At 42.8% G+C, this 19,051-nt stretch overlaps 1 protein-coding gene across 1 annotated transcript in view; it reads left to right on the top strand.

Moving 5' to 3' along the window:
* Window positions 1-283: 283 nt before the first annotated feature.
* Window positions 284-19,051, top strand: part of LOC139281507 (V-type proton ATPase subunit S1-like) — an 83,605-nt gene continuing 64,837 nt past the window's right edge. The window contains exons 1-3 of the mRNA XM_070901678.1: window positions 284-396; window positions 17,323-17,449; window positions 17,546-17,614. Coding sequence (XP_070757779.1) covers window positions 284-396; window positions 17,323-17,449; window positions 17,546-17,614 — 309 coding nt within the window. The remainder of the gene's footprint in view (window positions 397-17,322; window positions 17,450-17,545; window positions 17,615-19,051) is intronic.

Raw genomic sequence — 19,051 nt, 5'->3', positions numbered from 1 at the left:
AACCAGCTTGTGTTCTCATTACTGATTGCAAAATCACTCACCCCCCTTTTTTTGTCATTGCTTAATGGCACATTAGGGAGTGCTACATTATTTTTACATATTTCTTTTCTACAAAATGCCTTTTAATTAAATTTTCTTTTCCTGCCCACCTGCTTGATCAGCGTTAGAAGATACTAGACGAGCCTGGTTGGATCTAGACATTACAAACCTGACCAGCGGTGTTTATTTTTTTTTAAACAATATATGCGCATTTTTATTTTCAGTGAGTCCCACTGAAAGTGCCATGGCTCGAGAGCGTTGCTGTTTTCAGCTGCTGCTTTGCTGTACTCTAGCCAAGATTTTTCAGGGTACTTCTGCTGTAGATCATGTCCCTGTGCTGATGTGGTCGACCTTCAGGTGAGTCGGAGACCAAAATTTAATAAAAACAAAGATGTTCCTCAGTCAGGAAACTTACCAGGTTGTAAGTTCTTTATATTCACGGCTAGCTACAGTGGTGTGCATCAACATCCTGCTGTAAAATGGAGTCAGAGGACGTGAGTTTTAAGTTAAACAGAAGTAAATTTCTCTTGGTGAGTAGGTTCCAAGTGGTGTCAGGATAGAAATTCCAAATCGGCTATTATGAAGATTTTGTAAATGTGGGCTGATGTGGAAAGTACAAACATCAAGTTCAAAATATTGCCGTCAAAAATTCTCATCATGTTTCTCTATCAATTTGGCTGCTTTTATTCTCTACGTCACATTTAACCTAAATAAATTAATGGGAAGAATAAACGGGCAGAATATTACTATGTAATCTTCAGTTAACATTTGAACTGTATATTGCTAATTGTATAGGTGTTTGAAATTTCTGGTAATTATTTATTAGTTTTGTGATGGTTAAAACTGAAAGAGAAGACAAATCTTCTCGATAGCACTTTTCAATTACAATACTGTTTAGTATTTCCTTTTTGAGTCTACTTCAGTCATTATGTACACTGCCAATTATGGCTGTGTTTGTAAAATACTGTGGTGCACAGTGAGTGGACCCACGTACGTCAATGTTAATCCAAGGGTGCAATCAGAAATCTAAGATCAGCATTGAACAAATGGCTTGGAGGCTAAGACAAGGTTTTAACACAGGTGAGAAATTCTGATTTATGCAGGATGTGCATTGCAATAGCGATGGTTTGGTATGGTCATCATAAATCATTAAGTGAGTTATTGTTTATTTTTAAATTATGGAAAGAAAAAGAAAAAACACTTACCACAACGTTATCACAATTTTTGGAAATATCCCAAAGCACTTCAATGAAAAGTGATATAATCAGATTTAAATCTGGCTGTGTTGTCTCAGACATGCCATGTGTAGAGGAAGTGAGCAGGTTTTGGTTCATAGGAGATTCAATCTGCTGACAGAAACTGCCATTTTTGCTGTGAACTCAAGGCAAAACTGTTGGGATAAAGCCTGAACAACAACAGATGCACCTCTGACAATGTTACTGATGGGCCGAATGGCCTGTTTCTGCACTGTAAAATTCTATGATTCTACTTCAGAAGAATGACAACCTTGATTACATGTTCAAGTCCTGCAGTGTGTCTTAAACCCAAACCTTCTGACTCCAAGGCAAAAGTGCTACCAAATGAGCCAAACTAGCATGTACCAGCTGATCTCCAAACGTGTTCTGTTTATACATTATGAAAAGTCTACTTTTGTTACCCTCTTGGTCTTTGTTTAACATTTTTAACTTAATTTGTACTTTTAATTTCTGATTTTTGCAGATGGATTTACCAGTGTGATTTTAAGTAGAAGCCTGCAGTATTGAACATGTTGTGATAGTCTTGAATGTTTTTGGAGTTTTGCTTGCTTAAACTGAACTGAGTGAAGTCAGCAAGTAATAGCTTTATCTCAGTCATTTTTATGGTGGTTATGAATTTAAATTTAAAAGCATCTAATAAAAAATTCAATTAGACATTGTTCAGAGCAACGAATTGCTGTGCAAGGCATCATTGATTACAACAGTATTTTGATAAAATTGGCATTTTCTAAGATCATAAATAACAAGGCATTGTCCTGTTGGTCAATAATTCCCTGATTGTCATTCAGCCAATATCCTGAACTCCAATTTTATATTCATAATTATATACACCTCTCTGAAATACTGTCCTGAAATTTCAGCCACAATGATTGTTCATCCATAAAAGTAAGTTATCACACCTGTATAAATTTAGTTACAGATTAACTAGAATATTACTAATAGAGCTGAGACCCACAATGTTGAATATGAAAACAATTTGAAAGTCACAAAGCTGATTTTAAGCAGTATGTGAATTGATAATCTTTTATTAGGTAGACCAGCATCCTGCCTGAAATCAGGTGTCGACAATGGAGCCATTAGCAGCACAAAGATTCAGTATTGACTGGGCACATACCTGTAGCTGCTGTTACTGAATTGACCTGCCAGTCAGCATCCAGGGATAAGAAGGATGACTATCATTGTTGCTAATTAATAAGACTGCTAACTGATCGGTTCCATTTTATTAAGTTGCACTCTGATGTGTCTAGAGATTTAAATGGTAGGTATGTGTGAAGGGATAAATGTTTTAAACGTCTCCACCGGAGTCTTTTAAAAACATTTTCTTTTAAACTTGCCGAGATAGGGGGAACACCTTTCCTTGAATGTACTCTTTCTCCCTCCCTCTCAGTGACCCTTACTAAATTATTCTTTTCTCATGGCTTTCATTTTTTGAAACTAAAATAAACGGTACTTATTTCCACTCCTCTAATTGCTTCCCTGTGCAGATGCCATTAATTGTAGAAAATAACTTCACTAATATTCCTGGATCAATCAGATACACAGTCTGTGGCTATTCAGCTAGATTAACTAACTTTTGTAAGGAATTCTTTGGGGTGAAATTACCTTTTTTTAATAGCCCCATTAGCACCTACGAGGGGGGGGGGCAGGGCAAGTGGGGCACAATAGGCTATCGCCTGGAGGAAGGGGTCGATGGCGCCTGCGGAGATTTGGGGGGTATTGTGCCATTAGAGCTGGGCCCCGCAATTTGCGCCCTGGGTTGGTGCACGCACAGCAGTGACATCATCGCCGTGCATTCCAACCCCTCACTGCCGCATGACGACCCCTCACCACCCTGTGCCGACTCCTTTGCAAACCCCGGGGTAAATTGCGCTATGGGCGGCGAGGATGGCGCCAGTTGATGTCACTGCCAGCTTCGCGATGGACATCCGCCACTGGGGCATCCCTTAAAGGGTAAGCCATTTGCGCCGTGGGCCACCGTATTTTTCTGTTGGCCGATTCTTCTGTCGGCCCAACAATGGCAGCCCTCGCCTCGATCGGCTGCCATCCTGCAGCCCGGCCCAGTGGTGGCCACCAAAGGGACTGCAGAGCGTGCAACAGCTTTCCCCTTTAATTAAAGGGGAGTGGTGTTCTGCCACGTCATGCTATGCGGAGCATTCGCGTAGTGTTGATGTTGTCGGAGGGGCGCTGGGCTCGGGAGCGCCCTTCAATAGCACTCCACCTCTGTTGAGGGACAGAAGGGCCGAGGTCTGCACCGTGGATGACACTACTGGGCCGGGTTAATGTCCCGGCCCTGGAAGGTTACCGTCTCCAAACAGGGCATGGGGCAATTTTGTCCCCTTGACTCCAACAGTTAGTAGCAGTGTGTTACTGTGCTAACCTGCACCTACTAAGGGTTTGAAACTTTCAAAAACCAATAAGTGGGATCCAGTGTATCTGTTCTCTGTACTAGTCAGGAGACCAGTTTATAGTTCCCACTTTCCTTTTCTGAAGAATGTCGCCATTGTTGATTATGGCAAAGCTTTTGAAAATTGGGTCCTGTCTTATTGTAATGACTTAGTTACAATACTAACTTACTGGATTTGCAACAATCAGTAGTAGATTCTAAAATGTTTTTTCATAACACAAGGCAAGCCACTTTTCTTGTCCAAATAATTTAGTGATCCATAACTGATTCAATTCCTCTGGCTCTTTGTAAAATATAGAGTTGAATGATTCTTATGAAGGCTTTTGTTGGTTGGTAATATTGTAAATTAGGACTAGACTTCACAGGAAGCACAATGCAGTCTAAAGTAACCAAACTTGGGAATTCAGTATTGTAAATCATGATCCTTGAACAAAATGATGGAATGCTATCTATATTTAAGTAGACTTTGTCTCTTAGTAAACAGGACTACATATGGTATTGTTTGTGCTAGAGGCCTGTTTGAATTGTAAGCATGTCAGCATCCAGTTAAAGGAAGATTTTTTCCTGTTTAGGGTGGTTGTTTCAGCGCAGCCAGTTGAATAACTGGTAAGAGGTGGTAAGTGTGTACAGTAAGTTTTACTGCCATAAAACTATCAAATTCCTGGAACTCCCTCCCTAACAGCATTGTGAGAGTACCTTCATCACACGGACTTTAGCAGTTCAAAAAAGAGGCTCACCACCACCTTCTCAAGGGCAGTTCGGGATAAGTAATAAATGCTAGCCCTGCCAGTGACGCCCGCCCCCATCCCAGGAATGAATTTTTAAAAAACCTGCCCAAGAACCAGTGCGTGAGGGATGTGCAGAAAGATTGCCATGATCTTCATAAGCATAGCTGTATATATTGATTCAAAAGTATATACAGTGGCAAGACATGTAGCGGCTGAAATTCAGCCTCCCGAAAAGGCCTCTAACCGCCAGAAAGTGGTGGCCAAGCAGTGGAGTCCAGTGGTTGCCGATTTGCGGTTGAATGGCCATCACCAGCGAAATTGGTGGATTTTCCGGTGGTTCCTGTTTATGGAGAAAGAGTCAGACTGAACACTGTGAGCTCAAAGTAAAGTGTGACCTTAGTCTTTTATTGCAGGTCTCCAGAGTGCCTCTCCAACCTGTGAGGCCTCCTTAAATACCTGTGCTCCCAAGGGATTATGGGATCCCTTGGGACTCCAGGGGATGAGCCCACTGGTGGCTGTACAGAGTAAATACAAGTCAACATATATAACACTCACCCCCCCCAAAGTCAATAGTGTAACTATTTACAATGTGAGTCGATCTGGGGCCCTTCTTGCCCTGGTTGATCGTCTCGGTGTGAAAGCTGATGTTGAATAATTTGTTGGGCACTCGCTGGGCTGCTGTGCAGCTGGCCTTGCTGGGCTGCCTGGTGTGTTGGGCCCTGCAGGGCTGCTGTGGATGATGGGTTCTGCTTCGTGGTCAACCGTGGTGCCGGTTGCCACTGGTGTGTATGTTGGGGGATCAAAAAAGGTAGGGTCCAAGGTGGGTTGCTCAGGATAGTCCGTGAATCTGAGTTTGATTTGGTCCAAGTGTTTCCGGTGAGTGAGTCCATTTGAAAGTTTGACCCGAAACCCCCTGTTCCCCTCATTGGCCATGACAGTGCCGGGAAGCCACTTGGGACCTTGTCCATAATTTAATGCTAATACAGGATCATTGATTTCAATCTCGCGTGACACATTTGCGCTATCATGGTATGCACTTTGTTGAAGCCGCCTGCTCTCTACCTGTTCATGTAGATCAGGGTGAACTAACGAGAGCCTTGTCTTAAGTGCTCTTTTCATGAGCAGTGCAGCAGGTGAGATCCCAGTGAGTGAGTGGGATCTCGTGCGGTAGCTAAGCAGGACTCGGGATAGGCGAATCTGCAGTGAGCCTTCAGTTACCCTCTTCAAGCCTTGCTTGATGGTTTGCACTGCTCTCTCTGCCTGACCATTGGACGCTGGTTTAAATGGAGCAGATGTGACATGTTTGATCCCGTTACGGGTCATGAATTCTTTGAACTCAGCACTGGTAAAACATGGCCCGTTGTCGCTCACCAGGACATCGAGTAAGCCATGAGTGGCAAACATGGCCCGCAGGCTTTCAGTAGTGGCAGTGGACGTGCTCCCCGACATTATCTCACATTCAATCCACTTGAAGTACCTGTCTACAACCACAAGGAACATTTTATCCAAGAATGGGCCTGCATAGTCGACGTGTACCCTAGACCACGGTTTGGAGGGCCAAGACCATAAACTTAGCGGTGCCTGCCTGGGTGCATTGCTTAACTGCAAGCATGTATTACATCTGTGCATGCAGGACTCTTAAGTCCGCATCGATACCAGGCCACCACACGTGGGATCTGGCTATCGCTTTCATCATTATGATGCCTGGGTGGAGGTCATTGATGAAGGTGTCTCTACCCTTCTTGGGAACCACTAGTCGATTGCCCCACAGAAGGCAGTCTGCCTGTATCAACATTTCAGCTTTGCACCGCTGGAACGGCTTTATCTCTTCCTGTATTTCCACAGGGACACTGGACCAGCTCCCGTGAAGCACACAGCTTTTGACTAGAGATAATAAGGGGTCCTGCCTTGTCCAGGTTTTGATCTGCCGGGCAGTGATGGGTGATTGCTCACTCTCAAATGCTTCCATAACCATGGCTAGATCTGCGGGCTGCGTCATTTCCACCCCAGTGGTGGGCAATGGCAGCCTACTGAGAGCATCGCCACAGTTTTCTGTGCCTGGCCTGTGGCTGATGGCATAGTTGTATGTGGACAACGTGAGCGTCCATCTCTGGATGCGGGACGATGCGTTGGTACTTATCCCTTTACTCTCGGAAAACAGGGATATAAGTGGCTTATGGTCAGTTTCCAATTTGAATTTTAGCCTAAACAGGTATTGATGCATTTTTTTTACCCCATAGACACACGCTAATGCTTGTTTTTCAATCATGCTGTTGGCTCTCTCAGCCTTAAACAGACTCCTGGATGCATAAGCAACCGGTTGCAGTTTCCCGAAATCATTAGCTTGTTGCAATACACACCTGACGCCATATGATGACGAATCACATGCTAGTACCAAAAGCTTACTTGGATCATACAACACAAGTAATTTGTTTGAGCCTAACAATTTTCTCACTTTTACAAAGGCATTTTCTTGTCTTTTTCCATAACCCATTCGCCCCCTTTTCGTAGTAAGACATGTAGTGGTTCTAACAGTGTGCTGAGACCTGGTAAGAAGTTACCAAACTAGTTCAAGAGTCCCAGAAACGACCGCAACTCCGTCACGTCCTGTAGCCTCGGTGCATTCTCAGTTGCCTCTGTCTTCACGTTGGTGAGCCTGATGCCGTCCGCCGCAATCCTCCTTCCCAAGAACTCCACTTCAGGCGCCAGAAAAACACATTTTGAGCATTTTAACCTGCGCCCCACGCGGTTGAGTCGACTAAGAACCTCCTCCAGGTTCTGCAGGTGCTCGACTGTGTTCCGACCTGTGACCAAGGTGTCGTCCTGGAAGACTGTGGTGTGCGGGACCGACTTCAGTCAACTTTCCATGTTTCTCTGGAATATCGCCGCCACTGATCGGATTCCAAACGGGCATCTGTTATAAACAAAAAGACCTTTGTGCGTGTTGATGCAGGTGAGGGCCTTCTATAATTCCTCCAGTTCCTGCGTCATGTAGGCTGAAGTCAGATCCAGCTTCGTGAACATCTTTCCTGCCGCCAGCGTTGCAAAGAGGTCGTCGGCCTTTGGTAGTGGGTATTGGTCCTGTAGGGAGAAACGATTGATAGTTACTTTGTAATCGCCACAGATTCTGACGGTGCCATCTCCCTTGAGGACTGGGACAATAGGACTGGCCCACTCGCTGAATCCGATCGGCGAAATGTTGCCCTCTCTTTGCAGCCGGTCTAGTTCGATCGCCACCCTTTCTCTCATCATGTACGGTACTGCTCTCGCCTTGTGATGGATGTGTCGCGCCCCCAGATTTAGGTGGATCTGCACTTTTGCTCCTTGGAATTTCCCAATGCCTGGTTCGAACAGCGAAGGAAATTTGTTTAAGACCTGGGCACATGAAGTGTCATCTGCGGGCCATAGCGCTCGGACGTCGTCCCAGTTCCAGCGTATCTTTCCCAGTCAGCTCCTGCCGAGCAGCGTGGGACCATCGCCCGGTACCACCCAGAGTGGTAGCTTGTACACCACCCCATCGTAGGAGACCTTTACGGTAGCACTGCTGATTACAGGAATCAGTTATTTAGTGTAAGTCCTTAGTTTCGTGCAAACTGGAGTTAAGACCGGCCTTGAGGCCTTGCTGCACCACAACCTTTTGAAAGTCTTTTTGCCCATTATGGACTGGCTTGCGCCCGTGTCCAGCTCCATTGACACCGGGAGTCCATTTAGTTCAACATTCAGCATTATCGGGAGACAATTCGTAGTGAATGTGTGCACCCCATGTACCTCTGCCTCCTCTATCTGAGGCTCTGGTTCGTCGTGATCTTCCATGGATCTGTCCTCCTCTGCAACATGGTGGCTTGCAGGTTTAACAGGCTGTGCAGCTCGTGTCCCGTTGTTCCACAGCTCTTGCAAACGTACTCTTTGAATTGGCATGAATGGAAACGATGATCACCCCCGCAGCACCAACAAGGTGTTAATGGCCTTGCATTCATCACCCTTGATGGTGGACTCTGAGTCATCTGCGGATGTGTGATCTGCCCTGTACGTTACGATTCGAAAACAACATCACTTTGTTCACAGTACTTTTAGCAGCACTTGTGTGCTGAGAGATTTGCTTCGTATTGTCACTGGTGGCAATGAATGCCTGGGCTATCGCTATGGCATTACTCAAGATTGGGGTCTCTACAGTCAAAAGTGTGCGAAGTATGGTTTTGTGGCCAATGCGAAGTACGAAAAAGTCTCTGAGCATGTGCTCCAAATGCCCTTCAAATTCGCAATGTCCTGCAAGGCATCTTAGCTCGGTGACATAACTCGCCACTTCCTGACTTCAGACCTTTTTGTAGGTGTAGAACCGGTACCTCGCCATCAGAACGCTTTCCTTTGGGTTCAACTGCTCTCGGACCAGTGTGCACAAATCGTCGTACGTCGGGTTTTGCTGGAGTGAGCAGATTCTTCATGAGGCCATACGTTGGTGTCCCACAGACGGGGAGGAGGATTGCCCTTCGTTTGGCCGCGCTCTCTTCCCTATCTAGCTCGTTGGCTACGAAATATTGATCGAGTCGCTCCACAAGTTTCCCAATCATTTCTCTCCCAAAATTTCTCCAGGATGCCCACTGTTCTCTGCATCTTTGGGTTCGCTATCTGTATCTCGTTGCCAGTTGTTGTGTTTGGAGAAAGAGTCAAACTGAACACTGTGAACTCAATGTAAAGTGTGACAGTCTTTTATTGCAGGTCTCCAGAGTGCCTCTCCAACCTCCTTAAATACCTGTGCTCCCAAGGGATTATGGGATCCCAGGGGATGAACCCTCTGGTGGCTGTACAGAGTAAATACAAGTCAACATAGATAACAGTTCCCACTTCCGCCCCGCTGCTGCTGACCTGTCCTAAATGCATCATCAAAGCGTGCACTGCTGAACTCCCGCACCTCCAGCCACATTCAGTGTGAAAAATCTTTGATCTACCACGCAGTGCCCCCGACAGCTTTTTCTGTCGGTGTACCTTGTTTTCTGTGTGTGCGACATGGCAGCATGGAGGTTATTCAAGGGGAGGGCGCACTGCCGCAGCGGGCATTTTATTTTTTTTGTCGGTTGTCTGCCAAGTCGGGCCGACAATTATGCCCCCCGGGTTCGGCCCGGCCGCCAACAGGCAGACTGGCACCCCTTCTAGGGTGCCAGACCACTGGCCTAACCAAAACCCTCCCTGGTGGCCCGGTGACCCAAAGTCTTAAATGGTGAAGGCTCTCCACTGATTGACAGCGGTGGTGACTCCATCCCGCATCCACTTCCGCCCCTCTCATTGTCGATCTTCTGCTTACCGCCCCACATCCACCCCCATTATGACCGACTTCCGGTCCGCCTGAAAAAAAATTACAAAGAGCTAAATTTCACAAAAGAGGCGACTCAACCAGCGCGATGGAAAAAACACTTCAAAAATGGTAGGTGTGCCAGGTTTCCGGCGAGCCTGAATTTCTACCCCGTAATGTTAGAGAATGGATTTGTCTGAATAGATTGGGAAGGTAACTGCTCCCTCCCTTTTCCTCTTGTGTTGTCTCCGACAGCACAAAAGTTCGGGCATTTTTAGATGTAACTGAGTTACGCGCAAAATCACTTGCGTTCGTTGTTTGCCGCAATTTTTCACGCTGGTTTAAGATTCAATTCTCCTGGATCAGGCTCCTCCCACAAAACTGGCCACGCCCCCAGGCTGACACTGCGAGATTGTACTGGTTGGCGAAGTCTCTTCAAATTGCGCTCATTTTGTTAGGCGACAGGCACTAATAGGCATGTTTCAAAAAATATTTCATTTACGAAGAAACTGACTAGTTTATACCAATGTAACTAGTAAATGGTTTAGAATAGTTTTTTCAAGACATTTTGAGTGATTTTAAATCGGGTTACTCACAGGTGGTGCAATGGACATTCTTATAAAAAAAGCTTAATTTTTGTGATAAACCCATTTTCAGCTGTATTAATAAAACTGCACCAGGTTACCATTCTTAAATACATCAAGGAATACTTTTTAATGGAAATAAAAATAAAATAACCGCTGCCCGATTGCACTGTTTCATGGAATATTTTACATTTGCAAATTAATTTTATTGGCAACTTGAACTATAACCTAACCAGTGCAATTTCAAGCACAGTTTGAAAGTGGAAACTCGACCCCACTATTTAACCTTGAGGGTGCCTGTTGGAATGCTGGAATTGGGCATAATCTAAATGGTAAGTGACATCATGGATCAAGTTTCCAAAGTGTTAGCACAGTCATTTGTGGCAGTACTTATCAAAATATTAAACTTCCAAGCTTTGTGTTAAATCTTTACTTGAAATGTTCATGTTCTTTTTTATAATTGTAAACAAAATAGAATTTAATACAAGAAAGATCCTTTGCAGGGCCAAATCTATAATAAGTTAAAACTACATGCAGAGGAACTTCTCTAATCTTTTACAGATAATCTGCATACCTAACCCAAATATCAGTACCTACTCCTTGCCTGTTCTCAGAAATAGATGTGACCAAATGAACAAAGTCCTCAACAGGATAATCATTTTGCGTCCTCCATAGAACAGTACACCTGCGCAGAAATAAACTTTCAACTTAGCCAGATCTTTCAAATTCATTCGAAACTGTTTCCAAATGACATGATGTAAATTGAATGAATGCACATAAACTATGAAAATTAAAGCATAAATTAATACCTTTGGCTGCCAACAACTGCTTACATTTATATAGCGCTTTTAATGCAGAAAAATGTCCCGAAGCTCTTCAGAGACTTAATCAAAAAATTGACACCAGCCAAAGAAGGCGATGTTTGGAGAGGTGATTTATACGTCAAAGGTTTTTAGGAGGGTCTTGCATAAAATTACATAGAATGTACAGCACGGAAACAGGCCATTCGGCCCAACTGGCCCATGCTGGTGTGTATGCTCCACATGAGCTTCCTCCCATCCCTCTTCATCTAACCCTTCTATTCTTTTCTCCCTCATCTGAATGGTCCTGAAATTCCGGCCTCCCCGGGTCCGTATGAAGTTTCTACGGACCCAGGAAGTCATCGGAAAAGCCGGTTTTCAGCTCACAATGCACATGCTGAAAACTGGCTTTTCCGATCTGTCAAGCTCCAGCTTGACAGATCCTCTGCATCTCGGGAGCGAGGACATTTGCATGGGCAATATTGCAGTATTTACCCATACCTTGCCCAGCAAATGTCCTCAAAATTCTTGCACCTGATATAAACAGGCGCATAGCCTACTTTTACAGGCGTAAGAGTTTAAAAACATACAAAAATATAATTAAATTAAATTTTAAAAACACATTATTTTTAAAAACCCTGCCTACTATGTTGCATTTATTTTGAACCGTAATTAAAAAAACTTTTTAAAAACTCGGAAAATAAATTTTATCTCATATTTATTAACGTTAATTTCAATAAATTTTAATTATGAGGTGTGCTTTTTATTTTTTTTCTTATTAGTATCAATGAGAACTCGTAGATACGGAGTTCTCATTGCTAAGAATGAGAAAGCTGTGCAATACTGTACCTGATTGACTGAGCAGTCACACGTGACTGCACCTTCTGCGTGAGAACCTGGAGGATGGGAGCACGCTTCGCAGCGTGGGAAGAGAATGCCTTCCCACCAGAATCGTAGGCTCCTCCCAGACCACCAGGTACTTTCATAGAAATGTTTCAGGTCGGAGGCAATTGCCCGTGGGAAGCCTCCAACTGGAATTTTGGGGTCTTTATCTAGCGTCCCCTTAAATACATCAATGCTATTCTGTTCAACTACTCCTTGTGGTAGCGAGCTCCATGTTCCAACTACTCTTTGGTTAAATAAGTTTCTCCTGAGTTCCCTATTGGGTTTATTAGTGACTACCTTATATTTATGGCCTCTATTGAGGGAATTTAAACCGAAGGGTGAGAATTTTACATTTGCGGCATTGAGGGACAGGGAGCCACTATAGGTCAGAGAGGACAGAAGTGATGGGTGAGCAGGACTTTTATGCCAAGGATACAAGCAGCAGTGTTTTGGATCAGCTGACATTTATGGATGGTGGAGGATGAGAGGCCATGCAAGAGAACATTGGAATAATCGCGTCTGGAGGTGGAAAAGGCATGGATGAGGGTTTTGGTGGCAGATGGGTGGAGGTGGAAGTAGCCGATCTTTGTGATGGGAAGGATATGAGTTTGGAAGCTCGGCTTGGGGTTGAATAGGATGCCGAAATTGCAAACAGTCTGGTTCAACCTGAGACAGCGGCCAAGGAGGAGGATGGAATTGGTGGTAATGGTACCCTACATCTTCAGATGATATCATCAAGGGACATCATGTCAATGAGGAAGCCAAGGATAGACCTTTGAGGATCTGTGGAGGTTACAGTGAGTGGGTTGGAAGAGAATCTATTGCTGGAGATTATCTGGCTACAATCTAATAGCTAAGAGAGTAGACAAAGGCAATCTTGCTGAGTTGGACAATGGAAGAAAGGCATTCAAGAAGGATGATGTGCATGATCTTGTCAATAGGGAGCAAGGAGTGATAATGCATCATTGTCACAGTTCCAGAGAAGCTCATTAATGGCTATGGTTAGAGGCAATTTGATGCTGTGGGAAAGGTGGGAACATTCTTGAAGAGATTCAAATGTAGATGGGGAGATAGACACATATATGGGAGATGCAACACATTGAAGGACTTCAGAGAGGAAAGGAAGGTGGACATAGTGCAGAAACAGCTGAATGGATGGTCTCAGTCTTGGTGACAAAGATGTCCATAAGGTCCTCACATTTGTTGGGGCTGAGAATGGAGGGGCCATGGGAGAGGTGGTTAAGGAGACAGTTGGAATTGAGAAAAGAACATTTTCCTTTCTTTACAGATGCTATCTGTTTCCAACATTTTCTGTTTTTGTTTTGGATTTCTAGCATCAGCTGTAGTTTGCTTTTTGTCAGAAGTTGCCTACAGCACATCGTGCTGCCACTCTTATTGAAATGGTCCATTCGAATTGTGTCAAAGTTCAGACTTATGTGTTCCCCATGCCTAAATACAAGCAAACTGGGTCAGTTTGGCAGCACTGAGAAGAGAGTGTCAAATCTAGAAATCTACACTGGGGTGTGTCTGTTCCACAAATCTATGCTAGAGATGATCAAATGATCAATTTGCTAATCTGGGGATGTGTCTGTTCCATATTTCTAACACACCCTGAGGAAGAATATTTTTATATCGACCACACCGAAGAGGAGTCTATTCCCCAAATATCTACTATAGGAGTCTATTCTACATATATACACATGAATGGAGTCTATCTCACATACCTGCAACACTTGATAGGAATCGAATTTACATGGATGCTCTAGGAGCCAATTCCACATATGAACACTCAATTTGGAGTCTCGTACCACACTTAATAAAGTCTCTGCCAGATAATATACTGTGCAAGACTCTATTTAACACATTTATTACTTTTAATAGTTGCCTGTCTTGCATATCTACCATACAAGGGAATAGTTTAATCCAATTTCTTGTGTATCTGAGCCTTATATAATCAGCGTGTTAAAGCAAATACCCGACTTAAGAGATCGATGAAACTTGGGACGCACGTGTGTTGTGCACATAATTACGCTGCCTGAATTTCGTTGCTCTTTTACGCCTGTCTATCAGTCCCTGCCCTCAAACGCATCTCGACTCATTATAATGGCTTTGCCCCCACTCTAAAGAGCCACATGTGTGAATTTCCTGCAATTATGCTACTTCAAAGAAAGAAAGAAGAAAGACTTGCATTTATATAACACCTTTCAGGACCACCAGATGACCCAAAGCAATTTACAACCAATAAAGTAATTTTTGAAGTGGAGTCATTATTGTAATGTAGGAAACGCAGCATCCAATTTATGCACAGCAAGCTCCCACAAACAGCAATGTGATAATGACCAGATAATCTGGGTTTTTTTAATGATTGAGGGATAAATATTGTCCAGGACACTGGGGATAACACCTCTGCTCTTCTTCAAAATAATGCTATGGGATCTATTACGTCCACCTGAGAGAGCAGGCGGGGCCTTGGTTTGATGTCTCATCTGAAAGACGGCACCTCCGACAGTGCAGCACTCTCTCAGCATTGCACTGGAGTGTCAGCCTAGACTGTTGTGCTCAAGTCTCTGGAGTGGGACTTGAACCCACAACGCTGATTCTGAGGCAAGGTTGTTATTTACTGAGCCATGGCTGAGACGCAAGCTTAAACCGCATTCAAAAGAAGTTTAAAATTAAGCCCAGAATTTTAGACACGCCAGGACATTAAGTAATTTTTCTGGCGTCGTAATGCTATTTTTTGAACAAAAAAAAAATATCCTCCGAGACCTGCACTGTATGTACTATTGCTTTTAATGTATTTTTATGACATCAGTATAAGTCAAGAACAATTGGAAAGCTTCTGCAATTGTAAAGATGCTGCGCCTTCTGTGCATGAATGATATTTAGATGGCTTGAAACCTTAATTTTCATACTTAACGTTCTTGTCAAGGAGTTAGACACTTTCCTCGGGGCCCCAATTGTTCACAGTGAATTCTGTTTGTTTATGCATAGTTTTACATTCTGGCATATTTTAATGACACTTGCAGGATATTTGGGTGTAAATAGACATTGACAAAATAGTGCACGAATGGGCGTAATTTCGGGTGTAACTTCCCGATTCCATCCCCACAGTAAATTCCTTGCCCATATATCCACACTGAGGAGTCTGTTTCTTATATCTACTACATTGGGGAGGAGTCTATTCTACATATTCACCATACTTGAATTGAGTCAATTCCTCATATCTAGTACCATATGCAGTTAGAATCATACAACTCCAACTATTTACAATCTATATTAACGACTTGGAAGAAGGGAAGAAGTGTAACGTAGCCAAGTTTGCTGACAATACAAAGATGGGAGGAAAAGCAATGTGTGAGGGGGACACAAAAAATCTGCAAAAGGACAGAGACAGGCTGAGTGAGTGGGCAAAAATTTGGCAGATGGAGTATAATGGAAGGTGTGAGGTCATGTACTTTAGCAGAAAAAAATCAAAGAGCAAGTTATTATTTAAATGGAGAAAGATTGCAAAGTGCCACAGTACAGCAGGACTTGGGGGCATTTGTGCATGAAATACAAAAGAATAGTATGCAGGTACAGCAAGTGATCAGGATGGCCAATAGTATCTTGGCCTTTATTGCAAAAAGGATGGAGTATAAAAGCAGGGAAGTCTTGCTACAGCTATACAAGGTATTGGTGAGGCCACACCTGGAATACTGCGTGCAGTTTAGGCTTCCATATTTAAGAAAGGATATACTTGCTTTGGAGGCAGTTCAGAGAAGATTCACTGGGTTGATTCCGGGGATGAGAGGTTTGACTTATGAGGAAAGGTTGAGTAGGTTGGGCCTCTAATCATTGGAATTCAGAAGAATGAGAGGTGATCTTATTGAAATGTATAAGATTATGAGGGGGCTTGACAAGGTGGATGCAGAGAGGATGTTTCCACTGATGGGGGCGACTAGAACTAGAGGGCATGATCTTAGAATAAGGGGCCGTCCATTTAAAACTGAGGTGAGGAGAAATTTCTTCTATCAGAGGATTGTAAATCTGTGGAATTCGCTGCCTCAGAGAGCAGTGGAAGCTGGGACATTGAATAAATTTAAGACAGAAATAGACAGTTTCTTAAACGATAAGGGGATAAGGGGTTATGGGGAGCAGGCGGGGAAGTGGAGCGGAGTCAATGATCAGATCAGTCGTGATCTTATTGAATGGCGGAGCTCGAGGGGCCGTATGGCCTACTCCTGTTTCTATTTCTTATGTTCTTATAATTACATGGCACCCCAGTTTTTCCAGTGATAATTATTTAAGCCATTCAGCCCCTCAAGCATGCTCTAATATTCAATTAGATCATAGCTGATTTGTACTTAAACTCTACTAACCAACCTTTGCTCCATATACCCTTATGTGACAAACATTTTGTAGCATTGTCTAGTTTTTTAATTTATTCAGGATATGTGCTTCGCTGGCAAGGTCAGCATTTATTGCCTATCCTTAGTTGCTCTTGAGAAGGTGGTGGTGAGCTGCCTTCTTGAACTGCTGCAGTCTGTGTGGCGAAGGTGCTCCTTACTAAGTAAGGAGTTCCAGAATTTTGACCCAGCGACAATGAAGGAACAGGCGATACATGTCCAAATCAGATGGTGTGTGTCTAGGAGGGAATTTGAAGGTGGTGTGCCTATGTACCTGCTGTCCTTGTCCTTCTAAGTTGTAGAGGTCATGGGTTTTGGAGTTGCTGTTGAAGAAGCCTAGTAAAATCTGGAGGCTCAAAACCAAACCTTAGCATGGGGCATCCCCAAGGCAAATACTGATTCTAATAATCCGATAGGGCAGGCAAAAGTAACTGCAAGGAGATAATGCAAATGCAGGCCTGCGTGGCTTTGAGAAGCAGGTGTGTATGATATTTTGTCAGTCTTTTTAATACAAACACCAACTTTAAAAAATGCTTTTACTGGGTTTTTATTGGATTTTAACAGTTAATCCAACTAAAAGACATTGAGGCACAAAGGTTAGACCACTGTCCCTGTGTATTAAAAATCAGGAGAATATTGAGACCTTTGTAGAACTTTGGCACTGTAGCATCATTATATTGCAGGCACACTTAACCTTCTTGTCAAGGAAACAGCCATTTCAACAAGTTACAATTCAAGAAAATATCAAGAACTTCAGGTAAAGGTTGATATACAAGGTTTTGACTTTATCTTGTACATTTTACAGTTGCTATAAAACAAATCTAATCTTTTTACTCGTATCCAAGTAAAGTATGCAAATGAGTTCCCTTTCCTGTGTATTAAATAATCATATTTTGCATGCACTCTTTATAGTATCTGCATGAGAATACTTATTGTATTGTGATTCACTTTCAGCTCTTTATGGAATATGAAAAATGCAACATATGAAGGTCGTATCATTAAAAACTATGAACTACATACATTCCTAAAACCAATTTTTAACCAAGGTTCCCAGAATGTTGTTCTCTTTCTTCTGAATGAGGTTAGTAGTAGCTATTTATATCATCAAAGTACATAACGCAGTCTTTGTTAATTGATTTGTGATATGCTCTCCTTGACCTTTCCATTTGTTCCACAGCTTAGTGTCGAAGACTTCACACGTTATGGCCCTGATTATGGAAGCATTGAAACATTTTGCAATATCCAGGTAAATACAGCTATGTCACGCAGTATCCTGCTATATATGAATGTGAAATAGTAAAAGTGGGGTCTATGATAGCATTCCATACATCTGATTCAACACTAGAAACTACAGCTATTTAATTAAGAAGAAAAAAAACATTTTACACAAGAAACATAAACATCTGTCCTTCTAAGAAACTCCATTAAATTTCAATAAGGTGTGACTGCAATTCTGCAAATTATAAAGAAAGGGAAAATTTGCATTTATAGAGCACTTTTCACTACCTCAGTACTCCACTCAAGTTACAGCCTCGATTATGTGCTCAAGTCTCTGGAGTGGGATCTGAACCCACAATCGTAAATCGTATTTAGTTACTCTCTATCAAAATACAAGTTCTATGCCATGTCCTGTATGAATGCTTTACTTGACAAATATGCAAAGTTTTTATAATTGAAGCAGCAATATTTTAAAATTATTTTTATTGCATTTGTTAGAATATATATAATATAGCAATGCAGACTTTTCTCCCAAATCTTTTTATTTGTGTTCATATTCATGTATAAGGTTCTGAGTGGGCTTGACAGGATAGATGCAGAGAGGATGTTTCTCCTTGTGGGGGAATCTAGAAGTGGGGGCGTAGTTTCAGAATAAGGGGCTGCCCTTTGGAATTCTCTACTGCAGAGAGCTGTAAAAGTATTTAAAGTTGAGATAGACAGATTTTTGAATGAAAAAGAAATTGAGAGTTGTGGGGAGAGGGCAGGGAAGTGGAGTTGAGGCCAAGATCAGACCAGCCATGATCTTATTGAATGGCGGAGCAGGCTTGAGGGGCCAGATAGCCTACTCCTGTTCCTAAATCTTATGTTCTTATGTTCACAGAGGACTGCAGTTTGCAGCAAACCCATGTCACTTTATGAGCTGGAATTTACAATCCCAGGTGTATCATGAGCAGGATTAAGGGCCTCAAGGCTAACAATTGCAATTTATTGGGATATTTGAAACCAGGAGTCACGTGGCTGACCAACCATGTGCTCCCATTCTCTCCAATAGGTAGAAAAACACCACAGGTCTGAAATTCCTGAAGTTCTCTTGGTCTCCCATCATAACTTCAGCAGCAGATTATCAGAATCCCCAGAAAACAGCATGAATAACCTTGGTTATTCACTGTGGTGTTCCTCAGTCTCCTGCCGAAGTTACAGCAGGTGACCGAGAGGTTCCCTAGGAAATTCACGGCCCACATTGTTAAACTGTATCATTCAGGCTTAAACTACAAGTTAGATTTATTTATAAGAATTATATTTATATAGAAGAAAAAAACAAAGTTTTGTTTCAGTCCACAAGAATTTCAAAATATTTTCTCCTGAACATATTTCTTACATAGTCGAATAAACAGCAAAATTCAAATGTTTTTGTATTCTGCCCATTTACTGCCCATTTAAAGCTGAGAAGCACTTTACCACCCAA

The sequence above is a fragment of the Pristiophorus japonicus genome, chromosome 15 (assembly GCF_044704955.1).
Source record: "Pristiophorus japonicus isolate sPriJap1 chromosome 15, sPriJap1.hap1, whole genome shotgun sequence".
Taxonomy (NCBI): Eukaryota; Metazoa; Chordata; class Chondrichthyes; family Pristiophoridae; genus Pristiophorus; species Pristiophorus japonicus.
The sequence above is the reverse complement of the archived record's forward strand: the minus strand, read 5'-3'. Positions and strand labels throughout refer to the sequence as shown.